Source organism: Drosophila gunungcola, assembly GCF_025200985.1.
Source record: "Drosophila gunungcola strain Sukarami chromosome 3L unlocalized genomic scaffold, Dgunungcola_SK_2 000002F, whole genome shotgun sequence".
NCBI classification, from domain to species: Eukaryota; Metazoa; Arthropoda; class Insecta; order Diptera; family Drosophilidae; genus Drosophila; species Drosophila gunungcola.
The window spans coordinates 4,668,317-4,690,221 of NW_026453178.1; the positions used below are offsets into that span (position 1 = coordinate 4,668,317).

General features: G+C 46.5%; 2 protein-coding genes across 5 annotated transcripts; one reads left to right on the forward strand and one right to left on the reverse strand.

Moving 5' to 3' along the window:
• Positions 1 to 360: 360 nt before the first annotated feature.
• LOC128257861 (GATOR complex protein NPRL3) lies at positions 361 to 2,726 on the reverse strand. Its single transcript, XM_052989080.1, has 3 exons — positions 2,619 to 2,726; positions 2,308 to 2,479; positions 361 to 2,250 (listed from the first exon to the last, which is right to left on the reverse strand). The coding sequence occupies exons 2-3, from the start codon at positions 2,436 to 2,438 to the stop codon at positions 549 to 551; spliced, it is 1,833 nt and encodes a 610-aa protein (XP_052845040.1). The 5' UTR covers positions 2,439 to 2,479; positions 2,619 to 2,726; the 3' UTR covers positions 361 to 548.
• A 445-nt stretch (positions 2,727 to 3,171) lies between these two features.
• On the forward strand, positions 3,172 to 21,754 carry LOC128257860 (uncharacterized). Of its 4 annotated transcripts, none has more exons than XM_052989079.1 (8): positions 3,172 to 3,412; positions 4,241 to 4,458; positions 8,427 to 10,910; positions 11,478 to 12,031; positions 12,209 to 12,407; positions 12,524 to 19,200; positions 19,259 to 19,451; positions 19,511 to 21,754. In XM_052989079.1, exons 3-7 carry the CDS (start codon positions 9,031 to 9,033, stop codon positions 19,441 to 19,443), a joined length of 9,495 nt encoding a protein of 3,164 aa, XP_052845039.1. In that variant the 5' UTR covers positions 3,172 to 3,412; positions 4,241 to 4,458; positions 8,427 to 9,030; the 3' UTR covers positions 19,444 to 19,451; positions 19,511 to 21,754. The 4 variants fall into 4 exon arrangements, with proteins under 4 accessions (XP_052845039.1, XP_052845035.1, XP_052845036.1 ...); XM_052989075.1 differs by having other exon boundaries at positions 19,259 to 19,447; XM_052989076.1 differs by having other exon boundaries at positions 3,172 to 3,335; positions 19,259 to 19,447.
• Positions 21,755 to 21,905: the final 151 nt, after the last annotated feature.

A 21,905-nucleotide genomic window follows, 5' to 3' on the forward strand; every position in this document is an offset into this window, starting at 1 on the left:
TTGTTTCAGTTTTTTTTTTTATTCAGACTTAAAATCTGGGATGATTGTTATTTTATTTTAGAGAAAGCAATATGGATTTAAGTTTTTCATATTTACCACACGGTATAATGAAAAATAAAACAAAAAAAAAACAAACAAAACAAACACTTTGTTATAAATAAATCGAAAAAAAGTCCAAAAAATAAGCTAGATAATGTTGAAAAAAAGACAAAAATAAAAAAACTATAATTTTTTTTTAATATTGTTTTTTTTTTTTGGTCAAGTTTTTTAGGCACTTTATAGTTGAAGCTGCATTTTCCCTGTCCTCGCAAGCCATTTCTTTTAGTGTCCGGTATAAAACTGGAAACAAATTTAAAAAGGTCCTTTAGAAATAAACAACGATATATTTTTGACAAAAATAACAACCAAAAAATAATTTGGTTTGGTTACCAAGACTTTAGAAACTAGATACATATCTATTTGATAGATTATATATTCATTAGCTAAAAAAAAACTTTCAACATATATGTACATATTACTAGGAATGACAAAATTCGACCCAATCCACTCTACTTGGTATTGTACATGGAGGCGATCGCCGGATCCTCGGTCTCGTAGATGATGAGGACATCCCTGAACTTGTCCAGCAATTGCAGTAGCTGCGAGCGGCGCAGGTTCTCGAAATACATGATCTCCTCCAGGTGGTGCTCGCTCTTGAAGTAGCCCATCTGGTAGAGCTTCACCAGCAGCGATAGATCGTCGACATTGGCGGAGGCGGGAATGCGCCGGATGGCTGCACGATCCGCGTCGCTGAACACCTGAAGCAGCTCCTTCAACTTCTGTTCGTCCTCCATGGAATCGAGGCTGTCGCAGTTGTCAGTGCTCATCGAGGCGGTGATGCTGAAGTTGGACTTGTGGCTGGAGGACGGCTGCACGGCGATGTTGTCGGAGGCCAGTGACGAGTGATCCTCGGAGTTGTCGCGTCGATGGCCACCGACAGAGACCGCTGGCACGGGCAACGGTTGACTGGACATGCTCAGCATGGAGCCCCCATGCATTTCATCCGCATCCTGCTCCTGATCTCCCTCCTCGTCGCTGACAGCATCCCTCAGGTGATTACTGCAGGACGCAGAGTCCCCGAACTCATCCTCGCTGGGCATGAACTGCACATATGTGTGGAGTTGCATTAGCAGATGGTGTTGCAGCATCCAGATGACCATCTGTGCGAGGATACCCTGACGTGCCGGCTGCTGCAGGGGTGTGGTCAAGTGGCCAATAGACGTGGGCAGCGAGAAATCCGAGATCACCTCGAACAGCGACATACCCGCAAAGCGAGCGGAGAACTTCTCCACCAGGTGGGACTTCGTGTGCAGTGGTGCATCTGGCGCGATCACATAGACGTTCGTTTCACACAGCGGATATATAATGGTGGCCTTGGCCCAGTAGACCAAATGCGAGACCAGCTTGTACACATGCTCGATGCTCAAGTCCGCCTTGGAGGCCATGCTTTGGAGACTGATCAGCGGGTCGTAGGCGTCCACGAGTTGCCACAGCATGCGAGCCCCGGTCGGCGGGACGCAGTCCAGCAACTCGGCAAAGTCCACGAGCAGCAGCATGCCGTGATAGGGCTTCAGGGCACGGAGACACCGATCTATGGTCTCCGGATCCACCATGCTGCCCTTCTTGTGCAACTGGTGCGCCTTGGCCGGCAGACAAAAGCAGAGCGTTAGGTTGTGATTCAGCGAGGTGCTCAGCAGGCCGGTGGTGCACAGGTCGTGGAAGATGGAGCGCAGGGCTTGCGCCAAGCTACAGCGTTCGGCAATCAGCTCCAGCGTGCGTTCCAGCGGCTGTTGCTGCTGCTCGTCGTGGGTGCGGGCCATGTGGGCCGTCTGCTCGGTGAGATAGCCACTGCGCTGCTCCTCGAACTTCAGGGCCAGCCCCAGACGCTTGCTCAGTTCGTGGTAGCACTTCACAATCGAGTAGCTGGCCTGGGCGTGAAGCGCAAACACAATGTTGATCAGCATCTGCTGCTTGGCCATCGCCCCGCTCCTTTGCTCCTTGTGGGGAATCAATGTGGGATGGCTCACAAAGCGCACATCGTTCAGTTTGAGCTCAAACTTCTGATTGCAGAGCTGTGGTTTCACGGCAAACAGGGCGGATAGCACTTCGTCGGCGAATCCCTGCAACTGGCCTTGTCCCTTGGAAGCCCCCAAGTGCGTGGGCGTCTGCAGCAGGTCGTCCACATGGGCCACTGCATATGGATTGCGCTTCCTGTGGCCGAATATATAAGTTTAATTTTGTAACAAGCTTCTTAATTCAAACACCAACCTTGACTTTCGCTGCTCGTCGCTGGCCTCCGTTTGGCCAAGTGTTTGGTATGGATACCTGTACAATAGACGATCTCCCTTGCTGTCGAAGTAAACGAGGATTACGGCCAAGGGGTTCACATTCGTCTCCATGGCGGAAAGTCCTGACTTAAGGATGCCCTTTCTTTTTGAACCTTAAGGTGAACAATAAAAAGATTATTAGCCGAGGTTTAGGGTCAACAAAATATATACTTGTAGCCGTCTAGATGGACTTTCTAGATCGTCTTTTCCACCAAAAAAATTATGTGAAAATGATAAACAATCCCGCATATACCTTAAACTTGCAGCATAGACATTATCGTGCTAACAAATTAAATAAAATATTTTATTATTAATTAAGATTTTGCACCAGTGTGGCCTCTTCTACTTTCGCAAAAAATCTCACATTTGACGGTCAAATATAAAAAATAGTAAACTTTACGAAAAATAAATTTTACACTTGCATGGCATTAGCTGTTTCCGAAAAATTGCTACTCAAACAAAATAATAAATAAAATTTTAAAAACAAACGATGGACAGTCTTTTTGTATTATTCGACATGAGCGATACTACATATACATACTACATTCAAGTAAATAAAATAATATTTTAACTTTAGAAATTTCATAATTTTTTAGTTTTTATATTTAGGCATTTAGATTAGCTTCTAGCAGTGTTATAATCAAAATACGGGGTTAAAAGTGCGCGAGAACTGCAGTGGTGGTTTTTGGGGTGACCTTTTTTCAAAGATTAATTTTCAATTATCGTTACAGATCGAAACCCAACGATAGCGACCTGCCAAACATCGGTATCACCGATATTTTTAAAACATCGATGACAACGACGAAGCATCGATGTTTCGCCACCTCTATAATTTTTTAGAAGCGGAAAGTTGTGAGCAAAACGCGTGGAATTGTGCTCAAAACGTCAACAAAAAATTTGTGAAAATAAATGGGAGCATAGTATGCGAACGCGGCAATCGCAGAACTATGAAATTCCACCGTGAAACGTGTTAGTTTTGGCTGCAAAAGCACTTTTAACTTACGTTTTCTTATTAGCGTGTTGGAAAAGAGGAAAACACACACAATGTGAGAGGCAAAATACGTGCGGTGCGTAGGTGGGAGCGAGACGACGCTAAACGTGTACTAGCCGCGGTCTATATATACATATATATAATATTTGTGTGAGAGTAGGAGAAGTATAAAGAATTGTACAAAAAGTATAGTTTACTTGACTGTGCGCTCCGTTTCGGAAATAATTTCCTACTCTTCGGCCGAAAGGCTCCCAATAAGTTCATTTCGACTTATTGTCATTACTCTACAGCTTCATTTATTGGCCTTTGCCTACGTTTGTGTATCTGGCGTTTGCAATTTTATTTGCAAAAATTCATTTTGTTGTCTGTTTGGAAGTGTAAATACCTCGTAGCCGAATAGTTAATCACATTTAACTATTTTGCTTTTTGTGTATATGTGCGCCAATATCCGTGTGTATAGATTTTACACATACCTACGTAGAAAGGCATGCACAGATATACGTTTGTGTGAGTATCAACGAATAGGCGGAAAGGCGAAATCGAAATATGTACGTACAGCATTTCGGAATGGCCAGGCGCAGTAGTAATAGGCTAAAGCAGGGACATAGCGCAACACAAAAATGAAGAAGAAGAAACAGGGCAGCTCGGTGAACAAAATAAAATAGCCGATAATAGACAGTTGGCATGCCTGGGCCACAGGCTAGAACGGTCACACTAGATGTTCGCCTGGCCCAACAGACTACTCATCTCACTCCCACACACGCCTTTTGCCCCATTCGAATATGTGTTTTTCTTGCGCGTTTCATATTCTCTTTCTTGTGCCATACGGTATTAATAATAATAAAATTGATTAATCAAAGTAGAAACATTTTGATTTCTGCAGGTAGTAAACGTTCGAAACAAAGTCGCGTCGTTACTTGAATGCTACGAATCGACAATGTGCAACAGAACAAAAAAACAAGTGTCCAAGTGTATACGAATCCAATTGTATTGTAAAAATTGAATTAAAAAGTTCTGAAAAATAAAAACAACGTAGCTCGCCGTCAAATTAAACTGAGTTGTGCAAAATGAAGTGAAAATGCAAAATTAACATAGTAAACGGTGAGTATAACGAGTTTGTGTGTGAGTGCGCGCCCAAATCGTTAAGTTGTTCTTGAATCGTTTAACAATTCCACAAATAAGTTATGTAAATAAATCGGCTCCCAAGTGATTGTTTCTGAGTCAATGTTGTATCGAGCAAGTTAAATATTCCATTTGTTGATGCCTTCATTGTCTTGCTTTCCTTTTTTTTTTTTTTTTTTGTATATTGTGTACTGTGTGTCGCCATATTTGATTGCATATTTTTCTCCACACTGGCCGTCTATATAGCGTACTCGCTTGCACACATTCGCGGGTTCATTTGTTTTGCTTTCGATTCCGTTTTGTGCAACGTGAAGTTAGGTATGTGCGTAGTAATGAACCAGCACAGCGTTGCCAGCCCAAAGCAAATGTTTTGTTCAATTTAATTTTAGTTTGTTTTGCTCTAGCGGCTAAAGTTGTGAAATAATTGAGTTAGATATCAAATCGGCACACCCTTTCCGCATTTTCTTTCCATTGTGTATGCCGAGAATATTTGTTGTCTTCTCCAATGCTTTGACATGCGCATCAGCAGGTCAAGAAAATAGACAACAAATTAGCACTTAAATATTCGAAGTTCAGTATTCAGCGCCGACAAAGCCATATTGTTCCAATATGCAGAAATTATAAACAGAGCCATTTAAATTTCATTTTCTATTCTACCGTCTTGTTTTCGTCAAAATTTTTATTGAGTGTTCTCGTTGTTTCTACGCCTATACGCCATGAAGTTGGCCGCAGTTAACGGTGCGCGAGTGTGCGTTTGTAAGCGTTCAATATGTTTGTCCCGCTCTTGCCCACGGGCATTGCTCCAATGTTCCTGTTCTGCTCTTCGCGCATACGTGATTTTTGCAATTGTTATTTATGCCCTGCGCTCTCTACGCGCGAATTTTCGCCACAAAATGAAAGCAAAAGTTGATAGACAACTTTTTGCACTGCGTTCGTTTTAAGTTATTTTCTGCGCAGCGCAGACCATCGAACAAATGGAAATTCGCGAAAGCAAGAGGCATTGGATAATTACAAGGGTTGTCGCGGTTTCAAAACCAAACCCCCCCCCCTCAGGTTCTCGTGTAGGTGTAATTAAATGATGTCCATAGTCTTTGGATTAAATTTGGATTTATCCCCCATTGAAAACTCTGATCGATTTAAGCGCTGTAGCCGTGCAGAGACAGCAAATAAATAAAAATGAGACGCAATTAGTTGACACTGCAAACTATAACAAATAGGTAGTATGCAAAAGCTAAAGCCCATTTTCTGGCTGTAGTTTGTGTCAATGAAAGTACAGCCAAAGCATTGCCAATATTATTGTGCAGTCACGTAGTCCATTGGTCAACAAACTAATATGAGCAGCATTACTATTTTTAATTGTAGGTACAATTTTATTCGAAAGATCACAATAGAAGGCTTTCTCTTTTCCTCACATTCGGTTGTGTGTGTGTCGATAAGCTTTGTATTTGTTCTACTTCATCTAGCGATGCAACAAAAGCCATAGCAATAAAAACAACAACACGAAGGCAGGGGCGGATGTGTAGAGTTTACTATGAGGGGAGATTTTTAAATTATTTATTTTTATATATAGTATAGTGTTTTGTGTTGTTGTTAAAACTGGGGGTAACTATTGCTAAGGAGCCCTCTTAAATCCGCCTCTGTATAAAAGTTTTCATATGTGTTTGTGCGATAAGTTTTCAACGTGCATTTGCAGCACGATTTACGGAGATCTGCTGCTGTCTTGCTCACACCCACGACTCAATAATGGGCCCGAATGGGGCTTACTTTGTGAGCTTGTGTGAAATTTGTTTATGGCGCGCATTTTACTTGCTGCTTTTGTTGTTGTTTTTGTTGGGGTTGGGGTAGGATTGACTCTCGCACACGTGTGCATGTGTGTGTATTTACCTTTTTTCCGAGGATGAGAGAATCAAATTCTCCTCCGTCCCTCTTTCGCATGTGTATTTTTAACTAGAAGCGTTGTAAGATTCGTTGTAAATGTTCAGATAAAGCACCAATGCTAATGTGTGTGTGTAACCCAAATCAAATCTTACTGCAGCCCATTTGTACCGTTATCTGGTCGGCTTCTCTTTATTTCTCATTGAGAAATATGAAGTGAAACATTAAACGGATATGAGAAACGCTTACTACTACTATCGATAACGTTCTAAGCTTACCTTCCATGGTTATATAACACCCTTTGAATCTGCAAAATCCGTTTATCGATTAGTTTTGGCGGACTTTACATAATTGCATATAGTATGTACAGAAAATAAACAAAAGGTTACATAAACTTTTCCCAGATTCACTATTCAATTGGGGAATCAATTGGGTGCTCCCTATTCTCTGTTTCAATTAGAAATTGTATCTACAATAGGCGCAAATTGGCAACCAGCACAACCGCTATTACACACACACACAAACGCAGGTGGAATATATCCAAGTGCAAGTTGCCTGCCTGTGCAATGTGTAATAGATACAAGAAACCGAAAAGCCAGCGACAAAAGCAACGACAAAAAAAACCCAACAACAACTAGCGATGAATGCCGCGCCGGATGCCAAGGCGAAATTAGTGCATTCACTTTTCGCTCCGCTTTGCTTTGGCTCTCTGCTTTGCAATGCGAACGACTAGGCACGCAAAAAGGTGCAATAAATTAGAGAATTAGAGAAACTGTTGGCAAAACATGACAAAATATTGACGTCTTGAAGAAGACTTAACTATGAGGTTTTAGATTAGAAATGAATTGCATTAAACTTATAGATTAAAGTTTAGATGCAAAACCCAAAATAATTAAAAGGTAAATCAGTTTAAAAAAAATATAAAAACAATGCATCTCATTACATTTGACTCGAATTAATTCACTATTAGGTATCGTTTTTTAAACACTAAATTAATAGTTTTTCTAATCCTTATAAAAACATTTAAGATGCCAGGAACATGTAGATTTCTTAAACCTTTAATATTTTGAAAAGAACAATGTGAAAATGTCCACTATCTCAAGATGTTAAATGCTTTGAGGAATATTCAAACACTACATCTATAATTTGATATATTTGAGGGAGATGTTTGGATGGCTTGTATATTGAAAAAAAAGTGACGAATTATAGATAAATATAGAACCTTAAAGTTATTATAATTGAATGAAATAAATTAGATCTAATTAGTCATATTAGAACTCAATAATATGGGATGCATTTTACGGTAGAAAATTTCATTAGCAATGCGCATAGATAATGAAAAATAGAGAAAAACTGGTTTCCATAAAAGCCAAATGCACAAGTGCTAAACGTTGCTGCTGTTTTTTATTGGTCAAGGGGGGGTAACACTACGCACACACATAGAGAGTCGTACAGGCACACGCACACAAGTGTAATCAATGCACAATCCCTTGCTTGCTTTTCTTTGCCTATGGGCGCACCTTTCGCACTGCTTTGAGCTTTGCTGTTTCGTTGCTTTTCCGCTCCCTGATGCTGCGTTCAAGTTTACAGCAAGTGCAGCAGCCCCCACGAAGCAAATTCCGAAAGCGTAGACGAAAATACATACGAAGAATAAACGCGGATATTGATGTTTGAAGTGCGCATGCGCATTTTTGGCGCCCGTTGGCAGCGCTGTGCTTTTTATTTTATTACATAACGCCAATTCAAATTGCAGTTGGCAATACCACTCATGGACGATAGAGATGAGTGCCTGCCTCCCTTGAGTTTATCGATAATAACAGGTTGAGAATTTAGGATTAAGGGTATTTCCTTAATCTTGTAAATTCCGTTTCTTAAAAAACAAAACACATTTATTAATCAATTTTTTTAATATCAAAAATAATTAAAAGGGTTTCGTTATAGTTTTTTGTGCTTACTAAATTAAGTATGGCTAGAATTATATTTTTAATTTATTGTTAGTAACATAACTTTTATACAACTTTTGTTTGTCCAACTAGTTATTTAATTCCTCTCTTTGTTTTGGCTCATTTCAGAAACAACGAAAGATCGTTTATATGAGTACCGTATCCCCAAAATACAAGTTGCAACGTACAACGACGGACAACAACGCAAAATATATAGGGCGGGATTATCATCTATACAAGACAGGATCAGGTTCACGATAAGGGTCCAGGTTGCTAAGTAGAGGAAGCAGCAGCGAAGGATCTAGGAAGCAAGCAGAGGAAGTCGTCTAACCTTTCGCAGCGTTATGATTGTGATGGCTGACAATGTGATGTGGCACAGAGTTGGAAATCGTCTATGTAAATCGAGCGCGCACCACCGCCTACGCCTACAGTTGTTACCACAGGGAGTCTCAGCCTCCGTCCTCCGTGCCAGAGCCAGAGGTTATGCTTTGAGCCCCCAATGTTTTGGGGGCACGTCAACGAAGGACCAACATCGTCAGCAGGAACAGAAACTGCAGCAGCAGAACCGGCAGCAACATGACGGCTTTGCCTGTGAAGTAGTGTTGTGAAATAGAAACTAAAAACGAAACCGAACTCTACCAAGCGAGTGAACTCTCAAGCCGATTAAGGCCCCCTCCCACTAAACACACGTTTAATTTTAGTTCGCAGACCGATCTGCAGCACCAGCACCACCATGCCCATGTCCAGCCACGACACGGTCTTCGTGGAGCCCGCCGTCAGCAGCAGTGGCGGCGGAAGCACGAGCAGCATCAATCGCGTTGGAGTAGCCGGTGGCCCCCAGCCGCAGCCTCCACACATCGTCATCGATGGCAGCAGTCTGTCTACGCAGGCACAACTGCAGCGCATCATGCAGCGTCGCATGTCGATCAGTACGCGCCAGATCCTCACCGCCAGCCAGTCCCAGTCGATGAATCCAACGCAAAAGTATGCAGTGCGTACAGCAGCCGGAACCGGAGCACTGGCCGCAACGTCAGCAACCTCGACTAGTTCCGGCCAGGAGCTGATCAATCCCCAGATCTACAAGATTGTGACCACTGACGGTAGCACCAGCAACGTCATAATCGACGCCTCGGCTGCGGCGCCGCCGCACAACTCTAAACTCCTGCTCAGCAATCTCACGGTGCTCTCCAAGCAGGGGCCAGTCCAAGGAGGAGCCGCCCAGCAGCAGCAGCAGATCAACTATTTGGGTGCCAAGAGTCTGCCGTATGTGACGGCATCGACGGCAAAGCCGCAACAACAGACCCAGAAATTCGGGAGCATCAGCGCTTTTAAGGCGCAACAGCAGCAGCCACATCATCCGCATGCCACATTGCAGAAGGTGACTTTGGGCTCCCGCGTGGCCACCCGCCTGCAGTCTTATGTCCCGGCCACTCCGTCGCAGATAATGGTGCAGCCGGCACAGCCAAAGTTTGTAAACGCCACCGCTACAGCGTTGGGTGGGAATGCAGCTCTTCTAAAGAAGGCCAATCAAAAGATCACGGTGAAGAGCGTGAGCAACATGTCGCAGCAGCAGCAACAACAACAACAACAGCAGCAACAGCAACTACAAGCCCAGCAACTGAAAACCTTTATCACGCAGCAGCAGCAACAGCAGCAAACATACAAGGCGGGGGCCAAGGCAAAGTTTGTAAAACAGACGACTGCCCTGTCCATTGCTGCCTTGCCCCAACAGCAGCAGCAGACGGGTACCTTTACCAAACAGCCAATGGTGTCAACGCCCACTCCCGCCAAGGTCACCAAACTTAACAGCAAGTACGTGCAACAGCAGATCAGCCTGCCGCAGGGAACGCAACTGCAGCACAAGACGACGCCGAATGTTGCCGGAGGAGGATACCTGCTGCAGCAGACTCAGGCTGCTGGCGGAGGAACCATTAAGTTTGTCAACTCGCATGGCACCGTCATCCAGCAGCATCCCCAGGCGACGAAGCGCACCCACTACAACAGCAGTAGTAGCAGCGAAAACGAGCAGCATTCGGCGGCCAACTCCTCACTGATCACCGACGACGTGATGATCGTCAACGGCACTCAGATGACCGACGAGTTGTCTGCGCGGATCTTGCAGAGCATGGCCCAGAAGTCGTTTGGTCAACAGCAGCAGCGATTTCAGCCGGTGCCAGCCACGGGCAGCAGCAACATGCCGCCTCCCACCCAGATCATTTACAGCAACAGTAGCAGTAGCAATGGGGCAGCCGCCAGCAGTCCCGGCGGAAATCCTCCAGGAAATCTTCTGCTTGCCCACTACCAGGCAGCCGGTTCAAAGCCGGTCTCATCGGCTTCGTTCCTCACTGTTACGGGAACGCCTCCGGTTACGGTGGCCACCACGCCGTCAGTTAGCATCTCCTCGCATGGCTTTGCCAGCGGTAGCGCGGCCATCTCCTCCTACATGTCGTCAGCGACGGCGGCGCGTCGTCAATCGGTTAGCGCGCCCAGCAGTAGAGCAGTGTCCCTGGAACGGAAGCAGCACCAGCAACACCAAAACCAGCAGATGCAGCACGAGGTGATGAGTGGCGGACGCAAGGCCCCAACGGTCATCGAGTATTACAACAAGCTCGGGTATGTGTTCGCATGTCCATGCATTTAGGGATCTAATTAGTAACTCGTTTACTATACCATTTTGTAAAACCCAAATTAGTAAAGTGTTGCAGTAAGAGAACAATCATTTGGTTAGGTTATATTAGAGGTAATTGCGTATATTTTAAGGTAATAGTTTATTTAAAAATCAATTTATTAAATCAAATAGACATAGACAGACATTAACCTATCACTGAAAATCATATTAACTTTCGATTGTGTACAATCGAATAAACACAGGACAAAACCTGACATTTTCTTTATTTATGGCATTTATGGCATTAATGAGATTAGAGTTTAAAAATTTGCATTTTGCCTTTTGAGCTTTCAAATGTAAAAAATTTAGAATCGATTTGTCTGTCAAATGTGTCGATACTTAGGTAGATCGATTGCCAATTTTTTTACAAAGCATCGATAGTTGGCTTTCACTAGTGTCAAAATTCGTATTTACGCCTATCGGCTAACTGCTCAGTTGTCTTGTAGTAGGAGAGTAAGTCTCGTCAAGAAAGTCAGAATCGCAGTCACTAATAACCAATCTGTGAATTGCAGCGTCAACAGCATCGTCGGCAGCAGCAGTAGCCTCACCCAAAGTAACAGCATGAGTAATCTCGGAGCGCTGCGGAGCAATAGTGGCAGCGGATTCGCCACGACCACTCCAACGCCAGCAGCGCCTCTTCACCTGACGCAGGTAAACGTTCCAGTCCACGTGGATGCCGCACCGCCGTCGTCGCCAGCACTGGTCAAGATTGCGTCTCAGGCTTCGGCGCAGCCGCAACAGCAGTCCCATCCCTTGGGACACAACCAACCGAATACCAACGATGAGGAGCTGTACATCGAAGAGGTGCGTCCAGTGCCGGTGCTCACGCAGGATCTACGCCTGCAGCAGCTGCACGCCATCATGCAGGACCACACGTACGCCTCCCAACAACAACAACAGCAGCAACAGTCTCAGCAGACAGCGGGGGAAACCACGATCCTGGGAGCAGCACAGCAAGCTCAGCAGCCTCAGCAGTGGTCGCTGGGCGGAATCGGTGTCACGGTGGCCGGGGGTCAGACCACGCCCACAGCTGCAGGCGGATATGCCAGCTACTATGGCCAGCAAAGTAAGTATAGGTGGCAAACTGCACACTAAATTCAGAGCTAAAACGTGTCATTTTGATATGCTGAAGTTAAAAGACAACAACCAAATATATTAATCGAATTCTTTTTTATTAATATTTTTTTAATCCTCACTGATTTAACTATTGATACTAATCTTATTATGATTTTGTTTTATATAGTTCCTCGACATGTGGCAGATGATGATGCCCACTCTGCTATCAGCAGCAGCTCCCGCTTAGGACTGGCCAGTACAGACATTGATCCTGGCGAGGAGACTGAAACGGCACCCGAAGCGGAGGCCGAAGACGACTCCGTGACGCGTTGCATTTGCGAACTTACCCACGACGATGGGTATATGATTTGCTGCGACAAGTGCTCGTAAGTATCTTGGGAGTTCAAATTTTTTTATTTCACAAGATATTGGGAACATCCTTCCTTTTATTTAAAAAAAAATATATATTGAAAAACTAACCACATATGCATCTTTCCACTAGGGCCTGGCAACACGTCGACTGCATGGGCATCGACCGCCAAAACATCCCGGAGGAGTACATGTGCGAACTGTGTCAGCCGCGTGCGGTGGACAAAGCGAGAGCTCGAGCACTGCAGCGTCAAAAGCGAAAGGAGCACATGCTGCTGGTGGCCACGCAAGCGGCAAATGGAGCTGCCGCCGTGGCGGCAGGAACAACGCTCAGCGTTGGACTTGGTGGTGGATTGGCAATGTCTGAGGAACTGCAGCACAGGCTGGCATCGGGCCTGAATGGTGGATTCGCCACGGGCACCGGCATGTCCAAGAAGTCGAAGAAAACCAAAGAGAATGCGGTTAGCAATTCCGCCTTAAAGAAAACCAAGAAGAGCGGTGTGGGAATGGGCGAGAAGAGTGGCAGTGGAGGTGGTGCCACCTCCGGCAGTGGCGGCAAATCGAATAAGAAGAGCAGCAAACGCAAGAGCAAGTCCAGCGGGGATGGATCATGTGGCGGAGGCAGTAGTCCCGCTTTGACGGCCGCCGAAAAGCACGCCGCCAACCTACGCCAGTGGATCGAGCACTACGAATATGCAGTGACCAATCACTATTCGCCGGAACTTCGGGCGCGCCTCCATGCCATTCAAAAGCAACCCAGCTTGCTCCAAAGCATACAGAACACGGAGAACAAGGCGTTGCGGCAAATTCAGCAGCAACTGTCGACTGCCGGCAGTAGTGAGCAGCTGGAGCAACGCGCTCAGCTCATTCCGTATGCGGGCGCCAAAGTTCTCATCAGCAGCATGGAGTTGGCTCCACATGCCCCCATCCACGAGTTACGCGGCAAGTACATGCTGACCACCCAGTTTCGCACCCAGAATCCCACCGTCAACATGAACACGCCGCCGCCCAGCAACTACCTGAATAGCTTCAAGGCGCACAAGACGCCGGGTCAGTTTGTGTTCTTCTACCAACTGCCCGGCGTGGAGGCGCCCATGCAAACGTTGCGGCCGGATGGAAGTGTGCCGCAAGTGACGCAGCAACCACCCTCTTATCTCAAAGGTCCGGAAGTGTGTGTGGATACGCGGACGTATGGCAATGATGCCCGGTTCGTGCGTCGCTCCTGCCGGCCGAATGCCGAGTTGCAGCACTACTTCGAGAAGGGAACGCTGCACTTGTTTATAGTGGCACTGACGCACATACGTGCCCAGACGGAGATAACGGTGCGCCACGAACCGCACGACCTGGCCGCGGTGGAGCAGAAGAAGTCGCACGCTGCCGTCATTCAGCCCACGAGTACGCGATGCGCTTGCGACATGGGCAGCGACTGCCTCTTCGCCCTTCCGCTGGCCGTGCAGCAGCAGCTTCAGGCTCCGCCGACACAGCCCAGGAGCAGTCATCGGAACAAGGCGGCTGCAGTGGCGGCGGCCAACAGCGCGGCAGCCATACAGCTAACCATGGGATTGGGCGTGGGAGCGGCGGTGGCGGCTGGAGCGGGTGTTTTGCCCAATTCCAGGAATCGTTCCACCTCCTCCAGCGGCGAGAGCAGTCAGATGGGACTCAACAGTCCGCAACTTGGGCAGTTGAATCTGGGCTTCAAGCCCTCGCCGACGGCAGCATCGCTGACGGCTCCTGTTCCCGGGGTTCACTGCAACAACAGCGGCGGGAGCAGCAGCAGTAGCAGCAACAATTCCTGCTCGGTGTCCATGTCCAGTGTGCTGCATGACTCTGGCATCTGCACGTCCTCCTCGTCGCCCTCGGTGTCCATTCCCTCGCCCACGCCCACACAACTGCAGTCGCCGACATTGCAGCATCATTCGCACCAGGTGCCGCAGCAGCAATTATCGCTTTTGCAGCGGAGTCCCACTCAACAGCATCAGCAGCAGATCCTTGCTGCGTTGCCCACGCCTATGCTCACGCCAATGCTTTCACCGCAGTTGCCCAAACCGGCGCAGCAACAGCAGCCGCCGCATCAGCAGTCACATGTTGTGTTGCCGTTGCCGCAGCAATCTTCTTTGCTGCAGCAGCAGCAGCAACAACAACCCCAGCAAAATCAGGAGCCGTTGGCCGTAATTGCAGCCGCTGCCGCTGCCCAACAACCCATGGCCACATATTTCGTGCGACAACCCCAGCAACAACAATCGCCACAGCCGCAAGCAGTGGTGACCCAACAGCAACATGTTGTAGCCGCACAACAACAACAGCAACAGCAGCAACACTTTCTGCAACAGAAACAACAACAACAACAGCAGCAGCAGCAAATGGCAGATGAGGCTAGAATGGCAGTGAGTGCTTTGCAAACTCTGCATGCTGCCCCCACTTCGCATATAGTGACGCCCATCAAAGTGGCCGCAGTGCAGCAACAACAACCGCAGCCTCAACATCAGCAGCAAACTCACCAGCAGCAAGTACATCAACAGCAAATAGTTCAACAACAACAGCAACCACAACAGCTTCAACAACAATCGCCGCACCTGAACTACCCACAATCGCCGCAACGGCAGCAAAAACCTCAGTCCGTGCAACATCAGCCGCAGATAATCTTTTCAAGCGGAGCTCAGGCAATACCGGTGACCACGCCCACGAAATTAAGTTCACCCACAAAGAGTGTGGGGCCTGTGATGAACAACAACAACAACAACAGCAGCATAAGTATCGGTGCCCAAGCATCGGTGGTTGGTGGAAAGAAAACACCTGCCAAGCAGCAGCCACAGCAACCATTGACTCCGGTTTCTGGCGCTTCAATTCCAGCAGCAACTCCTTCGCCAGCCGAGTCCAAAGACGATGATGTGTCGTCCAGTGCCACTACGACACCAACCACTCGCACGCCGGCCAAGGATAAGCCGAAACAGTCGCGTGAGGATCGCAAGTTGGAAGCCATCCTGCGAGCGATTGAGAAAATGGAGAAGCAGGAAGCACGCGGCAAGAAGGAGACACGTCAGAGCAGCGGTGGCAAGCGGCAGGCAAGCAACTCGCCCGCCTCGCCCAACAAACGGGGCAGCTCCAATTCCATCAGTGAGGATGTGGACACGCCAACTAGTTCCGCCTCCTCGGCGGCTGCTGCCCAGCGAAGGAATAAGAAGAAGCGGAAAGTGAGTCGCAGCTACAACAACAATACGAACGGCATAGGCTCCGGCGGAGGCAGCAATAACAAGCGGAGGAAGAGCATCCTGGTGGAATCCGATGGTGAATCACATGCATTGACTAACTCGGAATCGGAGGATCAAGTGCAGCCACATCCACATCCGCAGCACAGCAGATCAGAGGATCAGGCGGCAGGTCTTCTCCTTGCATTGGCCCACAACAACAATGCCTCCCCCAATGAGTCATTCAAATCGCCCTCATCACAATCGCATTCCCTACCCGCAACTCCGGCCTCCGTGAGCAGCGCATGCCTGTTGATCGAAGCGGCCATGGGCCCGTTGGAACAGCAACCGGCGACAGCATCACCCTCCCTGGGCGAATTTAAGTTCCCGCCTGGCGGGGCCAAGACCAAGAAGACGCTTATGTCCAACTGGTTCCAGCAGGCGGAACAATGCGAGCAGCAACACGCCTCCGGATTGGACAGCCTGGTGCAGGCGGCCATGAGTGAGATCAACGGCGAACGCGAGCAGCTGCATCACCAGGCCCAAGGCCAGTCCAATCTACTCAAGGTGGAACAGTTCATCCATCAGGCGGAGTCGACCACTGCGGTCACTGCTCGCGAGCAACTGCATCTGCCACTGCAAAACAACTCGTCAGTGAAGAAGCGCTGGCTACGGCAGGCCATTAGCGAAGAGACCACTCCGGTTGACGAACTGCAGCAGCAGCAGCAAAATCAGTCTGCAGCTGCCATGCCCTCTCCTCAGCCGGTGCCCACGGTGTCGCCTCTGGCGAACGGATTCGGTACGCCTCTGAAGAAGCGGCGTCTGGTGGTGATCAGCAATGGATCGAATGTGGAAGCCGATGAGCCGCACATCGATGTTATCGGAGACCCCAAGGAGGAGGCAGAAGACAATGTCGTGATGCCTGCACTGAAGGTGGAAACAGAACACCAACACAACCAGGAGCAGGACGACGACGTGGACATCCTACGTTCGCCGAGCCCGGGAACTCATCAAATAGTGGCCGAGGATAATCTGGTTAAGATCGAACCTGAGGACACGAGTGCGGCCGCCGATGACGTAAAGATCGATATGGAACGCGAGGAGAGCCAGGCATGCGACAAATTCGAGGAGATGGTCAAGGTGAAGCGCGAAGAGGAAGAGCAACGTGAGCAGCAAAACCAGCAGCTGCAAGATCGCCAGGAGCCACAGCTTCAACAGCAACCCAAAGTTGAAATCTCTGCAGTGGAACCGAAAGTGGAAAACACCGTGGTCAAAGCGGCTCTCAAAGTGGAGGCAACACCACCAGAGCTAATGGCACCCAAAGTGGAAGCGGCGAAGGTGGAGCCCAAGCCGGGCGAATCCCTGTTGCGCCCAACAGCTATTTCAGCTGCAGCGGCCGCAGCAACAACCGCGGCAGCAACTCTGCTCGATGTAGGCAAAGTGGTTGTCAAGACTAAGCCACCACCACCGCCTCTTAAGCTGGAGGATGAGCCGCAGAAGAAGAAACCCAAATTGGAGGCAGCACTACCATCAACTACATCAACTACAATTGCAGCCCCTCCACTTTCTGGACTATCCATGCCAGCAGCAGCCACAGCGACGACGACAACAACCATGACTGCATCGGCAACTGGCGCTCCGAGTACCAAAAATCTCACCGAGCTCGATATACAAGAACGATTGCTCTCCTTCCATGCAGCCAACATTTCCTTCCTTCAGTCGAGAAACAAGAAGGCTACCACCGCAGTCTCGGCATCCGCTTCCTCGAGTCAGAAGAGCAATAGTAGTAGTGGCGGCAGTGGTGCAGAGTCAAAGAAATCTTCCAAGGATAAGGACGAGAAGCGCGACAAGGAGAAGCAGTTGAAAAAGTCCAAGAAGGACAAAAAGAAGTCCAAAGATAAGGAGAAGCAAAAGGCGGCTGCTAATGCAGCACCACAAATCGTTGAGACGAAGAAGAAGCCATTGTTGCCGGCAAAGCCCGAGAGCAAATCCTCTCCAGCGCCGAACTTAGTGCCACCTAGTGTACCAGCTGCTACGGCAAACGGAAAGACCAAGCACATGACGCACAACAATGTGGATCAGCAACAACAGCTGCAGCAGCAGCAAATGAGGCGTCGCACCATGTCCATGTGCATCACCCCAGTCACGCCCACTCCGATGCCCATGGCCGCAACACCGCTGGGCACGCCGCCAACAACTAAGAAGCGTCAGACCAACTTTGAGCAGGAGCTGACTAAGCCAAATAGCCAGATTCTGAGCAGCAGCATCCTTCTGAACAGCAGCAAAGGTTTGGGCCTGCCGCTGGCCACGCCCACAGTTGTGGGCATGCCCACGCCTATTCAACAGCAGCAGCACCGCAAGGAGAACAACCACCAGGAGGCGACACCCGCGATTGGCGGAGCCATGAGTCTGGCTGCTGCCATTGCTAGCGGCAAACTGACTGCCATCAGCCGGCGGCGGGAGTCCATGTGTGGCAGCCGGCAGCAGGCGCTCATTGCGGCCGCCTTGAAGAAGGAAAAGAAGGAGAAAAAGAAGAGCAAGAAAAAGGATCGCGAGAAGCAGAAGCACGAGAAGCAAAAGGGCAAGGACAAGGAAAGGGAAAAGGATGGCAAGCAGAAGACGAACCACATACAGAAGGCGGCTCTTTCGGCTTCAGTCACTCCCAGCCCGACACCAATTCCAACTCTGACACCAGTCACTCCAGTTGCAATTCCCACGCCCCTAGTGACGCCCAAGGCTGCCCCTATCCCCGTGTTGATAACCCAGCCCACGCCGACAGCAATCCATCCCGCTCAACCAATTGTCAACAATTGCTCCACTAAGGTGGCGCCGCTGCCCTTCTACAACACCATCTACGGCAAGTTGCAGGATCCGCCGGCACCAAGCAGCACCCCCAGTGCCGCCACCACCAACACTATGCCCAGTCTGGCCGAATATCTGGAGTCTACAAAAGCCTCCAAGGCTATACCGCCAGCATCGCCGGTAGCCAAAGCGGCCAGTGTGGCAGCAGCAGTTACGCCTGTTGCTGGCACCCCAGTTGCAGCCACACTTGCAGCTGCATCCGTTGAAATGCCCCCACCGGCAACCACACCACTTAAGTTGTATACACGGACCGCCAGCCATGATCCGCGCCTGAATCCCATGCTCACGGTTCCGGATCCCATGCCCATGCCGAAACGAAAGCTCTCCATCAGCGAGTACCGGATGCGCCATCGTCCCTCGGTAGACACGGCTCCGACCACGCCCACAACACCCACCACGCCGACAACACCCACCACGCCAACGGGAACTGGCAAGGATCGTTGCTTCGCCAAGCCGCAGACCATTAACAAGTGCTCACTGCAGTCGCCGGAGCGCTACCAGGCTGCGATTCGGGAGCGGCGTAACTCGATTAGCGCGCACCACCATCCACAGCAAAACGTTAGCCTAAATCTGAACAACAACAAGAGTAGTTGCATCAACAGCAAGGGCGGAACCAGCAGCGGTAATCATCTGCAGCAGGCGTTGGGCGTTAGGATGCCCATCAAGAATGCGATTATTGATCCGGCGGCCACCACCTTGAGCACGGTGAACAGCATCCTGAGCACGGCTCAGAAGCTGCACATGTTTGATGACAAACCAAAGGGTGAGTAAACTCTTGCTCCTGTTATGGACTAATTCTAAACATTCCCGCTCTTCTGCAGGTGGCCACTTCAATGCCGCACCCACACTACTCGAGCAGCAGCAGGAGAAGATGAGCGAGCGATCGCGGTGCTTGCAGCGGACCATTTCTTGTGACTCGCGGGTTATCGAGCGATTGGGCTCAGGCGCAGCTGCTAGTGCCTTGGAGAAAGTGACCACGGCAGCAACCAGGCGGGATGGCTTGTAAAATGGTACGTGAGCATGCAGAAATCTCCAAACGCTAAAGGCATTTCTAAACTAGTTTCTATTTGCAGTAAACCAAACAACAAACGGATGATAACCAAAAAAACTGTTAACCAGTTTTAAAACAACAATGCAATACTACATCAACGAAGGCCACTAAACAGCAGATAGATTCCAATTTTCTATATTAGATCATCGCGCTTTCCTTAACCAAACATCAAAAACTACCCGTTCTTTTACTTTAAACGCTAAATTATAAAGAAAAAATTACAACGCGCATATAGTATGGGCTGCATATCTGTATGTTTTGTCGATTGAGGTGAGAGCACGACAAGAAAAGACGACGCAATCAATGTACATTACAAAAAGGAAAAAAAAATTTGCATAGCAAAAAAAATGGGATTTCTTGAAGTGGATGATAAAAGTTCTACTAAACTACTTAGTTATTTAATAGTATCATTTTTGTCACACCAAACAAGCCGCTTAAATTACTTACAAGCTACAAAAATACCATATATATGCACATGTATATGCTAAACACCTATAAATAGAGCCTATTTAGCGCGATATAAGAATAAACTTACATAGCACATAGAGTACAGAATAGGCAGCCAAAATTGAAGTTATAAAGATGTTAGAAACTACTTTTGGACGGTTAAGTAATTGAATATGTATTTTTAGTTCTTAAGTTCATTCAATCCTAGAGAACAGTTTCGTTATAACAATTACAGAGGAGCCTAAAGTAGTTGCAGGGACTATCCATCTCTACATAATTTAATTTGTGTAACTTTCGTTTAAATTTGGAATTACTTGTAATCGTAGTAATAAAAGAAAAAAAACTATATTAAAACCAGTAAACTACAATATTAACCCAGAAAAAAATACAAATCAAAATACAAATACAAAAGTGCAAGCAATATTAAAAATCCAATAACTAGAGAAGGATCTTGGCAAATAATATAAAATAAAAACGCTATCAAGACCAAGAAGACAGAATCCGGGACTAAAATCAATGTAAATAATAGTTTTAAATATCCAAAAGCAACCAAAAGGAGAAAACAAAAAATACTTGTTATCGTGTTAGGCAAGTAATGTAAGTTAAAAAGAGTACAAAGCGAGGGTTAATTGAATGAAATTAAGCTAATCGAACGTTAAAATAGTGTAAATAGAGGCAAAAACAGCAAGTTTCCGAAGCCATTTTCGTAATTAGGCGTACTTTTTTTTGTATCTTTCCCGAATTTTCCGTAAAATATAATAATCACAAATTCAATATAATTTGTATAGCTTGTCACTAGGTTTAGAAGAATTTTATTCTGATTAATGCTCACCGAGGGATGTGTCCAAATACTTAATTTGTTCAGTAATAAATTTATATAATTTCATTTTCTTGACCGTTTTTGATGCATTCCTTGTTGCAGCATTTTTCTGTTGTACATTAAAAAAAAAAACCTAATTTGATTTCTTCCAAGACATGAACACAAAATTTAATTTGGATTGTTTTGAAATCCAATAAACTAAAAAAAACTCATTTTGACCCTGTGAAAAAATTATTTGACGTAATCAATTCAGATAGAATTTGTTACTGATAATGAGCTGACACACAATTATTTATAAGTTGTAAAGGTGTTCACAAATCTGTTTTAGGGAAAATATGGGAAATTAGTATACAGTTAACTTTGTACATATGCAATTTTATTTCTTACATTAACCATTTAACCAAATTATGCAGGCGGTCTTTGGCAAAGCGCTCTTTGAGTTTAATTTAGTTTTTATTTCTGTAAATATGCATATGCCACATTAGTTATGTAATCGAATAAGTGTAAAATATTTAACTGAATTCTACTAAGCCGATTTTATGAAACGTATGTTGTTACTTTTTTTTAGCGCTGTACAATACAAACAAGACCTATATTAAACCTATTTAAAGTAACTTAAAAAATAGAAATATGGATGAAGAGTTCGTAGTTTTCGTAATACAGTTTTTGATAGTTCTAGCATAAAACGCAAACGAAATTATTTATACCTTATTTGAAAGAAAAATACCTACTCGTAATAATTTTTACTCTACACCTAGATTCTTTGTAAGTGCGAATTTGAATTGTAAGTCTAAGAATAGTGGTTTTAGCCATAAGGTACCTTGGTTTAACTGATGTAAATTAAATACGTTAATTGTTTACTAAACACAAACACAAGCATGCCTAAAGAAGAAGGCAAACAAGCTTCGTCTGTAAAATACATTACAAATGAATTCATAAGATTCTTTAACAATAAACAAAAAACCGAAAAACAAAAATAAAACGAAAATAAAATGAAAATATAGAAATTGATTTTTAATTACGACCCTTAACTTTTAGGTATTCGCTTAACAATTGGTACCTGGTAAGTTGAATCCAAATGTAAATATAAGCTGACGCCGTAATAAGCATTTTTAATTTCTGCAAATTCTTTAAAAAAATTAAACACAAA

Excerpts from the sequence above, each read along its gene's own strand:
- LOC128257861 (XM_052989080.1), bottom strand. The coding sequence starts at position 2,438 with ATGGAGACGAATGTGAACCCCTTGGCCGTAATCCTCGTTTACTTCGAC. Across the intron at positions 2,251-2,307 it reads GACGAGCAGCGAAAGTCAAG|GAAGCGCAATCCATATGCAG; the intron begins GTTGGTGTTTGA and ends ATTCGGCCACAG.
- LOC128257860 (XM_052989079.1), top strand. The coding sequence starts at position 9,031 with ATGCCCATGTCCAGCCACGACACGGTCTTCGTGGAGCCCGCCGTCAGC. Across the intron at positions 10,911-11,477 it reads GAGTATTACAACAAGCTCGG|CGTCAACAGCATCGTCGGCA; the intron begins GTATGTGTTCGC and ends TGTGAATTGCAG. Across the intron at positions 12,032-12,208 it reads CAGCTACTATGGCCAGCAAA|TTCCTCGACATGTGGCAGAT; the intron begins GTAAGTATAGGT and ends TGTTTTATATAG.